Here is a 13,054-nt window from a genome sequence, read left to right as displayed (position 1 = left end):
GAAACAATAAAGCTGAAGTTGCACAGTTCACAGGGAAGGAAATGAAAAGCGAGCAAACTGTGAGGGCACAAAAAGAAGACCCAGAGTCAGACACCGGTAGAGGCTAGAAACAAAATTTCTTTTTGCACTTGAACTCTTCAGGATATAGCATGGGGAATTACTTCATATAGAGTGTGTTAACCAATGAACTCCTGCAAGACTACAGTAAAATGATGTGTGGCACAAGGTGTTTTCAAAAGTGTATAAACCTCAAGCAGAATTAATAATTAAAATGTATTCTGCCAGTGAAGATGGTGTAGAGCAGGGGTGTGAAACTCATTTTCACCGGGGGCCACATCAGCAGTACAGTTCCCCTTGAAGGGCCGGTTGAAAATAGAAGACGGTACGACGGAAGACTGGTACTGGTCCACGGACCAGTACCAGTCCTTAGGGATCAAGGGTTCTCAAACCCCGGTCCACGGACCAGTACCAGTCCTTAGGTCATTTGGTACCAGGCCGCAGTGAGACACTGAAAAAATTTACTTAATTTTTACTAATTTACTTAATTCAAAGAAAATCAGCAGTCATACCCATTTACTTTCTTTATTTAAAGATAATCTGCCAATATTTTAAAATAATAGTTCACGGGTAACAGGTGGTACTGACTGACCAGTCCGCAGGCAAAGATGTAACTACTCCATAACAGACTAACACATGTTTCTGCAATTGATTATTTTTTCAAGCTACAAATATTGTTCAACACCACCTTCACATACTTCTCTGCCACTCTTGACATCCTCATACATGAAAAGGTTTTCAATTTGACTACAATTCTCTTTGAAATCTCCAGATCCTCCAAATGTATGTCATCTGGACCAACTGCCTTTCTATTCCTACTTCACATCCTCCTTACACTTCCTGATTAACTTCCCAATGGATTTATTTGAGATTATCTACTGTCAAGTTCTTTAACATTTTAACTATATTTTTATCATTCAGTGATGAAACAGAGCGAAACATCCTCTGGGAGGGGTGGAGGGGTGTAGGGGCTTGTGAGAAAAAACAAAAGAGAAGAGACTAGTCAGACAATGACCTATCTCTAGTCTCTGTGCACTCACACTATGGCTGTTGACCTGTGCCCAAAAGCGATTGCCCCCTAAGTCTTTGTTATTCAAAAACTGTTTAAATACGTCAGTTGAATGACTACACCACTGCTCCAGGTGATAATCGGTGTTATAATGAAGCTGATAGGCTTCAAGGTGAAACTGAAAACTTTAAGTCATCTATGTGAATAGAAATTATGTAACGTCACTTTTGTGCTGTATCCTTTATCTGAAAATGGCTGTGTCAAACAGAGGTGTCTGATGTAACAGGTAAAAGCACAGGTGGGTGGCAGCACCGAGCATTAGGTCTGTCAAACTGCAAATCATCAACATTAACAGGAGGAGGAAAATCTACATCTAAATCTGCATGTGTTGTACAGGCAATTTCTCAACTAGCATTTATTGTCCTCATCTGTCCCTGACCTGATTATTGACATCTTGTTTTCACAGTGAAGCTTAAGATAAAATAGCAAAAAATGAATCCTAAAATGTAAGAAAAAAACTCATTTTATTATATGGTGACTAAGGCCAAATGAACAATATATGATGTTCCTCTGTAGAGTGACCTGTCAAGAGGATTTGTTTTTCCAAAACACCAGTACAAGATGAGTATGGCACTGTAAATCTACCATTTAAAGGTTATGATTCTGCTCTACATTGCTACAATGAGTTTCTTTGACTCACTTTTAGACTTTTTTTAAATACAAAAATAGTGATGTGAAATTGTTGTATACTGACGGTAGAAGACTTAGTTTTGATCACTTCCACGCAAAGGGTAAAAAACTGCTCTGATCCAGTCATGGCTGTGTAGTGATTCAGTTTATGTTGGATGCTCCTCCTCAAGCAACTATTTGAGGGTGTGAGGGAGTTGGGGCTGTGGGTGGAATTTCAAATTTTATTGAGTCATGTAGAGCTATCCTTTACAGAGCTTGTTTTTATTCAGATGTGGGATATGCAGTACTTTTTGAATTCATAAAAAACAGAGGCAGCAAAAACAAAAAAAAAACCATCAAAATGATCAGCAACAGCAGAAGTCACATAACTTTATCTATTAATTGATCTAATACCACATTTGGTAAAGTTAACATCAGCAACTTTGCAGTTTCTTAGCCAGATGTCAGTGACGATGTTATATCATCCATCAGTATCAACGTAGTAAACAGATGATGATTGTTTTTGTTGACGTCCTACACATGCAGCTTGTGTGTAGTATGTCAATTTTCTGACAGGCTTTCGCGGCAGCAGACTCTACAGGTTTGAGTTTCACTGTGTACGTATAACAAGCTGAACATTTGAACCCCATCTCTCTTAGTGATTCAACAAGAAAAAGTGAACTTGACGGCAGAAAGCGAGGAAACTGGTGACAACGACGACGACCTGCCTGACTTCAGCGCGCTGAAACTAACTAAGGAAAACACACAACTCTTCGTGGATTATTCAAATGGTACATTTTCAGTGTTTCTTTGAATCAGATCAGTGCAGTTCAGTTATTACATATCACAATTCCTCTTGTAGATGAAGAGCTGCCGCCCATAAAGCATGGCAGCACCATCACAGACCGACGCAGCACCTTCCAGCCTCATTTAGCCCCTGTGGTGACACCCCGACAGGTAGAGTCACATGTCATTGCTATCTGAAATGCTCTATCTCGGTGGGAAATGTATGGTTTTCATCTTTATTAACATCCTGATCTTCAGTATTAACTTTTTTTTTCTTTTTGAAGAGAAAACAAGCAGTTTGTACGAAAGAAATGTGAATTATCCTCCAAAGTGAGAAAATATATAGAGTATTGCAGGAGTATTTCATACTCCCACCAGCAGTGCAGCGTCATAACCAGCTAATCTCAAACGCTTTTACACTAAATAGAAGCAGTGAAGGGAGGCTCGGACTAAATATTTACACTTGTTATCATTAGAGTAAGAGATGAAACATCTGCTCAGGGTCTATGTCTGTAACATCTTGTCAATGTAACTTCAAGTGTTTCCTGCCAGATGCTGCCTCCAAAGTAACAAACTCCAAAAATGTTTGAAGAAAGCAGTAAGCTGCAGAAATGTAACATGAAAAGAAACCTCTGCACGGTTTGGGAATTTAACAAACGCTCAAAGAAAGGTTAATGGATATGTAGTATTTGTATGCATGACAATTTCACAGCAAGTGAATGGGAAAAATGAGTGCAAGTCATTACTAAAAAGGGTTCGGGTTGTACAACCAGGCAGATGGTGACATTTTCTGCTGAGTAAGCACAAACAGGAACATAAATTATCTGTGAAAAACAGTCCTGAAGATGAGGTTCTAGATTTGTGTCACTTGGATCCTTAAAAAAAAAGTCACTGCAGTTTTTTCTTCAATTTAAGTAAATGTTTTTGCTCAAAGGAAAGTGTACAACAAAAACAACAAACATCTGCATAAAACTTTGCTTTTGGTAACAAAGCATTTTCACTTTTCACTAAGGCTATCATAGATTTGATGGCACAGCAGAAAATGCCTTCTGTCAGTGCCTTTTTTTTCTTGTGCAAAAACATCCAAGTCAAAGTGATGAACACGTCCTATTCTTTATATGTCTGCATTGTGTTGTGTTGTAGGTGAAATTGGTGCTGGAAAAGCTGTATGAAAACAAAAAGATTGCAAGTGCCACGCATAATATTTATGCATACAGGTGAGTGAAGTATTACTTTCAAGGTTCAAATACTCCTTAGCGCTTATATAAGTACTATTTGCTGGTGACTTTATAAAGGAAGTCATTTAAGAAAGCTTCAGGGAAGTGTTTGACTTTTGCCTCATTAGCGGAGGAGGAAGTTTAATAAGTGATATTCAGAGCCTCACTTCTCCCTTCTTTAAAGGCCACGTTACTGCAACTAAAGGTCACAAAAGCACCAGAGAAAATAAAAGGTTTCCTGAAATCATTGTGCATTGTGTAGAAATACAAGCGTTTCTGGCTTGTGTTTGTGTTTATGTAAATGCTTTCCTTTCTTGTGTGTGAATTTTCTAATGTGGTCTAATGAGGTCCATGTCAAGACGCCGACGCACTGCCCGGGTGGTCATTACTCACCGAGAGGAGAAAGTGACATTTAATCTGCCACTTGAAAACTTTTGTGATGAGGGGGCTGCCAGGGTCACAGTGTCATTATCTGACTAGGATGTTTTTGCGCTACAACACCGAATGCCAACCTGTTGTGTGCGGCATCTGTTGCAGGATTTACTGCGAGGACAAGCACAGCTTCATGCAGGACTGTGAGGATGATGGAGAGACGGCTGCAGGAGGGAGGCTGCTGCATTTACTGCAGGTTATGACAAGTCGGCATGCCAGAAGCTAATAGTTTATTACAGACTACATTGGCTTCACTGCATCAACACATACATGTCTTGAATGTGGACGTTTGGGTTTACAGGAAACAAAAGCCTGAGAGAAGGTGCATGTGGATTAGCAGAGAAGTTACCCATTTGATTGGGGAAACACAGAATGACACAGCAGCAGAGTGAAGGGAGGTGCACACATGTAGAATACATAACAGTGAAACCAAAGGAGAGGATGCAGGTAAGGACAGAGCACTGAAAAAAAAGAGTAGAAGATTTGGAGCAAGCTTGTTCAGATGGTGAGGAGTCATCAGGAGTCTGGGAAAGCACAGGAAATGTATTTGTGGAACCTGATGTGGTGTGACTTCAGAGGCAGAAAAAAGACAATGGAAGTTGATGGTGATGGTATTAATTACAGGAAGGAGATAGCAAAAAGAAAAAGAATATGAACTAAGAGATGATGTAGGTAGACAGACTTTAGACAAAGGCAGAATGATTGCAGTGAGTTATGTCAGCGTTTGGACAATGAAGGAGAAAGAGAAAGTCATTTGTGTCGCTTGGCAAAATGGAATCCAGAGCTGGCAAAGTGAACCGCAGGTTACGTTAGAGTGCTGGTAATTGAGTGTTTTAGCGATCGCAAGTACGTAAGAGAAACTGAAGAATGGGTAAATTGAACAGAAAGGAAAGGTGGAGGACTGATAGTGATCCGAGAAGTGCCGGGAATTAGTAAGAAGGGAGGGCAGCTTGGAAGAGGACACAGCTGGTTTAAACCAAACTGTGGAGGTGGGCAGTAAACATTTTGGTCAGGTTGTCTATACAGTGCTTAAGAATGAGAGGCTACCAGATGAATGGAATGAGTCTGACGATAAGCTGCAATAACTACAGAGTTATAAAATTGATCAGTCCTTAAAGGCAGTAGGAAAGAATCCTTCAGCAGCAGCATGGATTCTCAGCCAAAGAGAGAAGAGAAATAAAGGAGCTGACTGTGTGTATGTGTATGTGTGTGTGTGTGTGTGTGTGTACTTGAGCCTGTATCCTGTGTTTCGACTCCACATGAATGCATAGTAATTTGGCTGCAGCTTGATTTCCTTTGCTCTCTTCTCATTGTTTCCATTTGCCTGCCGGATTGCCAGGCTGCTCTGCTACACACTTGCAATGTTGCCTTCCAACAGTTGCAGCCTTTTTGTAGCCTGATACAATTTGTCCACACTTATTAATTCAATTACATTCCAATCTGGTTGCTGTAGATCCTGGTAGTGTGGATCACTGAGCTAGACAATTGTCCTCAACAGCCTCAGACAGTAATGTCCTGTTGACCTTGTCCAAATTAACACCACTCTCATATTCATGTGTGCTGCACTGAACTCTAGGCCAGACCAGCGGCGGGGGCCGCCAGGGGACCCTGGGGGGAGCTGAGGAAATTTGAAGGAAGATAAGAAAAAAACAAAAATCTAATTAAAAAGCTTTTAAATGAACTTACAACTGTGTCACATCTGGTCTGTAAAATAAATATAGACGTGTGACATCCACAGAAAGGTTCAAAGTTCAGGTGAAAGTGCCTTAAAACCATTTTTGTGTTGACTGAACAGAGAAAACTGATTGGCCAGAAGTGAGGGTTCAACACGTTTTTGTTCTTTTTGAATGTCAAGTGCATTCACTGAAGTTGGGTTGTATAATAAAAGCCTGTCCAGTTGGCCTTGAACGCAGCATAAACATAAAGTCTTCTATCGGAGGAGGGCCACACACACACTGGTGTCTCTGCTGATGATGAACTTGGAAAAGCAGCTGCGGTATGAAAAATGAACAAGGCCAACAGTTTCTAATTATCCTTTGATTGACTCACTGATTGCAGTGGAAGCCCTGATACCATGTCTGAGGACTACTTTCATCACTATAAGCAGCTGATTATCATAATTTCCTTAATTTCACAAGCACATTACTTCCTAATGGACCTTCAATCACAATATGAAGCAACAACTCTGATAGTTGTGCAATTTCATTCCAAGATAAATCAACAATGAGAAAACAATGAGAGTCTAATTTTTTTTTTCACTTGATCTTGAAAGCAATTTGAAGCACAGCGTGCCAACAGTGCACAGCACAGACATGGTTCTCTCCTGCCTCCAGTCGGAGCCTGTGGTGAGTCTTACTCCACACCACTTATGTAACCTGCAGCTGTGAGAGGCACTGCTACAAGTCCAGAAATGTGAAAAGAACTGAAACGAGAGGACACAGTAGCTCAGTGAGTCTGGGTGGTTTTAATGGAGGAAGATACAGATAGCAGCCTGCTGCGCGTACACACACACACACACACACACACACAGGTTTCTGTTCTGTAGCAATGGTGTACATGTTAGGACTCACAATCCAATTTTAACATCAACTGTAGCAGTACAATATACAGTATTTTCTGGACTATAAGTCGCATCAGCTAAAGGATGAAAAAAAAGTGCGATTTACAGGAGGGGCAGATTTTGGTACACAAACCTAGAGTGCCCTTTTGTTGCATTCAGTGTGAAAATAACAATCATGTGAAATTATATATTTTTATATATGAGTCGCACCTGAGTATAAGTCACAAACCCAGCCAAAGGATGAAAAAAAGTGCGACTTACAGTCTGGAAAATACGGTAATGCAAACATTTAATCCTGTAATCCACTAATGATGTAATACAATATACTCAAGTTTAACGACTGACCACTGAAATAAGCTATTACACTAGGATAAACTAACACTTGCTAGTTTTGTTGACATTTTACTCCCACTGCTCTGTAGAATGCTACATCGCTAACTGCAGTTTATAATCCTTAATATTACGCTTGTCTTTTTCTTCTGGGATTCTAAATGGCACCTTTGTGTTGCATTACTGACACCTAGTGGCTCTATTCGCCACTGGTAATTATTCCCACCTAGAGTCACAGTGTTCGTTTGCGAATTAAGTGCAAATGGAGAAAAACACGAATAACCAACTGATAAACTCAGCAGCATATACTTCCTGTGAACTTTGTACAGTGATGTAATGTAACAGGACGTCGTAGTCATAAGGAATTTTGTAGTTCTGTCATAATATTTAGCATATCTCCAAAAAAAAGTGTTGTTCTTACAATTGTTTTGTTACTCATGTTTATCCACAGGGCAAAACAATTTTCTAAATTGTCAGACACAAGTGCTTTTTAAGCCAGTGGTGCTCCTGTGAATTGTATTTCGACTCATTAGTTGGCTCTTTGTGGCACGTTTCACGCTGAGCATGAAATGAAAGAAGCATAAAGATTTTTTTTGTTTGATTTTTTTAAAGAACAATCTCAAGTTTAAGTCAAGTCCATCTCCAGAGTTCCTAATGTTCTATGCTAATGTCATTGTCACTGAAGATAACCTCTCTGGATGTGGACATTAGAGCAAGAATTCAAGAGATTACCACAAAGGATAGTGTGCATTATTGATGAAGAACCTCAATCTACCTTCAAACAAATTCACACAGACCTGCATCGGCCGACAAAGAGCAGAAACTATCAGTCAGAATTCACCAACCTTTGAAGATTCTTATTTGGTTACAGGAAAAGGATTGTATTAGTCAAACAGCTTACAGCGCTGCTGTTTACATAATAGATGCCACTCTACGCCTCTCCAGGGAGACTTTGCCCACATTAATATTTTCACAGATTTTTTAATCTTTTCATTCCACATATCAAAGACACACTTGTTACAGCCCGTCAGATGGTCCAGTGATTCACACGCTCATGCAAATGCACCCACATCACACCGCGATGTGCAATTGTCCAGACACTTTTTGTTTCCTCCCGTCACTGAAAGGCCACCGAGAGCTTTGTGACAACATAAATTTCCCTGTATTTAGTGCTGCTGGTACTCGTGGTACCGGCGCGGCACTCATTACCACAGGGTGCTGAGTCATGTCAGAGCGGGTCCAGATGAGATTTATGACTCGAGTTAAAGTTCATACTCATTCATACCAGCCTGACCCTTTTTTGAGGAATAAATCAGTGTGAAATAGAGCAGTGGATTTTTGTTGGTGACTGTGTCAGAAACTGATGCTTCACTGAATTCATATGAATCTTGAGTAACTGAAGTCTTTTGAGTAACTCACTGTTCTCTCCTGGACCAGATCTCTCTATCAGGGACTGCAAGAGTACACACACATCAATTCAAATTGACAAAGCAAGTTCTTCAGACATATATTTCAATTAATGTATTTAGTTTATACCTTTCATTATTTATAGTTTGTATAAATACTATGTTCTTATACTTCATCTATGGTCAGTTTTACCTGTCAGCTATCGAATAAGGCGGTGTTTCCCAACCTCTTTAGAGCCACGGCAGATAATTTACATATATATATAGTAAAATACCATGGCACACCACCACACAAATATTTCACAAAAGTATATACTGTATATCAAATATAATGATCTTGTTTCAATTTACTCAGTTTGAAACCAGTTGAACACAATGCTGATACAACTCGCAGCAATTGAAGAAAGACAAAACCACATATCTGAGAGTCACTATTAACAGAACTCCTTGGTAGAATTGAACCAGAAACCTACTCCATGACAAGCAAGGATCCTACCACATTATCACTACCATCAATAACTTCCACATTGTAAAAGACACAAACCTTTGCGTCCCAAGTCAATAGACATTATTCGTAAACTCCTGGGAAACATGATGCGAGACGACCCAATAAAAAATCTCTTTGCGACCCACCTGAGGGTCACGACCCAGTCTTTGGGAAACAATGATCTGCACCACTTCATCGGTTTCACAAATGCTCCTTCTCCATTCACATGAATTTAGGAGCAGATAACAAGACATCTGGGTCAGATTCTATATTTGACTGACCACCTACGACTGAGTGATGATCAGATCCTCTGTCTGGTTAACACTCTGATTAATCCACTACTTGGGACACTCTCAGCTTACTGAGTGAATTACATAAAGAGTTCTCTTCTTTCTATTCTTTCCTAATATTATTCAGTCTACAAGGCTTTCACTCATTTCCCTCATTCAGATTTTTACTTTGTGCTCATGAATGTATCAGATGATGAATGTACCAAGGTTTTGATTAGAATCGTCAGCATTAAAGAACGGCAAAGATGAGCCGTTCTTTAAATGGCAGATCATACCTCTCCTGTATGTTGTGATGGAAGTTCTAATGTTATTCTATGGGAGAACTCTGGTAGTTATGGAGATATTTCTGTTTTCACATATGTAGTTCTCTAAAATAAGAATCAAATTATTTTGAGACCTGTATGTGTGTAATTGTACACGTTTATTTTTGGTAGAGGCTTCGGTTCAGACCTGTTATCTGGTGCAGAAAGGGCCGTGTTTGCGAACAACAAGCACAAGAACTTAATCTAGGTTTGATCAAATGTTATCGTTGTTTTCCTGCTGTCCTTTAACAACAGTGCTATGTCATTTAAAAACGAACAGAATTCTCTCCTAACAGAATTTTAGTTTTTTTTTTAAATACAAAAGGTCGGAAAAAAAAGACATCTCTTTTTTTAAGCCATCAACAGAGATCTTTCATTAAATATTAATATATCTTAAACACCTCCTGACTCTGCAGCTGCTGAATGTCCCTCTACCCATCAATGCTCACTGTGTCTTCTATACATTGTTGGTCTGAAGCAGGTGTTCCACACTGGCTTCATCACAGGGTACCAGCTGGAGCTGCTGCATCTAGAAATATCGTTAAAAAACAGCCTCCTTCCCAAACAGAAGGCGTACTCAGGAAAAAATAAACACTCTCACTGCCGTGTTGAGGGTAGCAATTACTTTCACATGCATGTCATCTGATCCATTATTAATATGGTGATCACAAAGACCTTCCCAGGCTCCTCACCGACAAATATGTAAGCAAAAAGGCAGAAGACAAAAATAACAACTTAATCCGTCTTAATAGGATAAATATATTTATTAGGTGAGCTTAACAACTATTTTTGTTCCAATTTTTATGGTTTAGGGATTAGGTTTTGACTTTGTTTTTTTTTTTTTGCATCCAAGTCAGATGCACGCAATGCAGATTCATCCGTCACATCGCATCTGGTGTGAAATATTCTGCCACCAGGGAAGGGTGTTGTGTGACAATTCATTGTTTTTGTCTCCAACGGTCCTTTTTTTCAAATTCACACTCATTTCTCATGTACCGCGTTTCTCTCCTACCACAGATTCTGGACGTGCGTAATGTCATGGTGGTCGTGTCTCGGTGGTATGGAGGCATTTTGTTGGGTCCAGACCGATTTAAACACATCAACAACTGTGCGAGGAATATCCTGCTGGAGGAGGGATACGCTGCCTCTTTGGTGAGATGCTCCCATAGACATCAGTGCAGTTTGCAAGTTACAAAAGTGTATGAACCTGGACCTTTTATAGCCCTCCTCCTCCCTTAGCATAATGTTAAAAGTAGACTGACAAATTATTATAGTTCTCTGTTTAATGGCAGGCATCCTGTGGATTCATCATAATTATTGTTAGATTAATTGTAAAGACTGTTACTCTGGGTATTTGGAGTTCAAATGTGTTAAAATTGTAGACTATTTAACAAAAATATTTTTTTTATATATTTTATATTTATATTTTTTAACAGGCCTGCTTTTAAATATTTTGCATATATTTATATATATAATATTTCAAAAATACTGTATCTTTTGGCCCAGTACTTAGCGTCCTACTCTGACTGTGCAGTTGTGTTGGTAATAGGGCTTCATTTGAAGTGTCCACATGTTCAGGAGATCAAACACTTCCTCCTGCTCTCAGCAGCTTGAAGTTACGTCCAGTCGGCTTTGAAGTTGTCTGTGTGAGAGACAAAGTTATTTCACTGATAACACGATCGTCCTTTGAGCCGCTGTCACCGGTAGATTAAAGGTACTGCAAAACTTCCCCTAAAAGTGTCCGATTTCAAACCCTGATCAAGTCACTGCAGGAGTCCACACATCATATTTGTCCCATCGTTAGAGGAAGGCGTCATTCTATTTCCTGAGAAGTGTTTTAAGTTTTGTGTTGTTTTTTTAAAAATATTCATAGTGCTATCAGGTCTAAAATTATAAAAACCTATTAAATAATTTTGGACACTGCAGGTCAATGCATGTTCCAGGTGCATTGGCTTTAAACGTTCTACTTTTAGATAATCATTGACTGCCATATTACATATAATGGACTCAAACTTAAGGACCTGATATTTAATAGACAACATTTAAGGAGGTCTGAGTGACCCAGAAACAGAAACATCTGGTCGCAAATGCTAATATTTGTTTTAAAGGTCAATATTAATGACATCTAAAGTGGATAAAAAACATTTTACAGACAGGCAACGATTGTTTTATATTGACTTTATAGCCGGTATAATATTTATTGCCTGATGTTAATTGCTAAATGCTTTTTTTTTTCTTTCTTTTTTTTCAGAAAAACCATCACTGAATGTTTGTGGTAGAAAACAGATTTTTAACATCCTAACACAGTACCCTGTCAGAGAAGCTCGATCAAAATGTGATGCCTAATTGATGCAGTAACAAAATGTGTTCATGTTGGCTACAGCCAGAGGGGAAAGTTTCAACTTCCAGACTATATAATTAACAACTTGGCTGTATGACAATGAATTTTTTATTTCTACACTGTAGAATGGTGATGGAATCAGAGAATTATCATAGTTTGAGCTGGCAGCCTGGGTTGTCAGTGATAAGAAGTAGGAGATTGTTTTTTTTGTTTTGTTTTTTTAAATTTTGCTTATGAACGCGGTGTTCATTGCTGTTCTATGAAGACATTAAAACTGTGTGGTGCATGCCACTCAACACTTTTCGAAATTGAATTTCCTTGTTTAGAAAAGCAAGGAGACACAGCAGGAGATCAGGCAGAAAGTGTACGGCAGCCTGTGTCTAAAGACAATGTTTTTCTTCAAATAGAGTGTAAATGTTAATGCTATTGAGCTTTTTCCCTTCTCTAATATATTTCTCTTTTTTCCCAAAGGATGAGGCCGCCAAAGGAGCAAAGAGCAAAAAACCCAAAAGCAAGAAAACCAAGTGATTAAAATAATAATAATAATTTGACTTGATTCAACAACATTACTTATTGCTTATTACCTTTTCAGTTTTAATTTAATTTATACTTATACTAACAGTCAAATGTTGTTCTCAGTGAAATAACCAGCAGCAGGGTCTGTGCTCACACTGTGACATTGATGCAGCGTTTCTTGACATTTATTTGTCTTGTTACGATTATTATGCCACTCTAGCATATGAAGATCTTCTCCAATCATTCTGAAGTCTACCTCAACCCCGTCTCCACACTGATGCAATCTTTCCCTGTGGCTCACTTTGAATCTCAATAAACGTCACACACCATTATTTTTGCATTTCTAAGATTACAGGTCAGACATGACAGACACAATAAATACTTTGCTTAAACACACCTAATGCCTGTGTGTGTTTTTATTTTTCATATCTCCTACTAGAAAAATATATGTGTGTTGTTAACAGTTCCCTGAAAATGTTTACCACACGTTTGCTCCTGTGGGGCTTCGCCTCACTTCTTCTTTGTGGTGTCAATCAATTCCTGGATAGGCACAATCTGCATACAAACTGCTCCAGGTTTGGCTTTTGGCATCAGAAGAGGATTTCTAAAAATACCTGTGACTCATCTGTGCATTTGGCCTTTTACTTTATCC

General features: G+C 39.0%; 1 protein-coding gene across 2 annotated transcripts in view; it reads left to right on the top strand.

The window, feature by feature from the left end:
- impact (impact RWD domain protein) overlaps positions 1-12,798 on the top strand; it is a 15,226-nt gene extending 2,428 nt beyond the window's left edge. Inside the window, exons 6-11 of one of the 2 annotated variants that reach the window (XM_008307150.2) lie at positions 2,395-2,526; positions 2,598-2,692; positions 3,665-3,738; positions 4,276-4,366; positions 10,563-10,697; positions 12,358-12,798. In XM_008307150.2, coding sequence (XP_008305372.1) covers positions 2,395-2,526; positions 2,598-2,692; positions 3,665-3,738; positions 4,276-4,366; positions 10,563-10,697; positions 12,358-12,414 — 584 coding nt within the window. In that variant the 3' untranslated portion in view covers positions 12,415-12,798. Of the gene's footprint in view, positions 1-2,394; positions 2,527-2,597; positions 2,693-3,664; positions 3,739-4,275; positions 4,367-10,562 lie in introns of both variants that reach the window. The other variant, XM_008307148.3, reaches the window with a different exon arrangement.
- Positions 12,799-13,054: the final 256 nt, after the last annotated feature.

This window comes from Cynoglossus semilaevis, chromosome 2 (genome assembly GCF_000523025.1).
Source record: "Cynoglossus semilaevis isolate Cse_v1.0 chromosome 2, Cse_v1.0, whole genome shotgun sequence".
In the NCBI taxonomy this organism is placed as follows: Eukaryota; Metazoa; Chordata; class Actinopteri; order Pleuronectiformes; family Cynoglossidae; genus Cynoglossus; species Cynoglossus semilaevis.
This window is presented reverse-complemented; position numbering and strand designations above follow the sequence as displayed.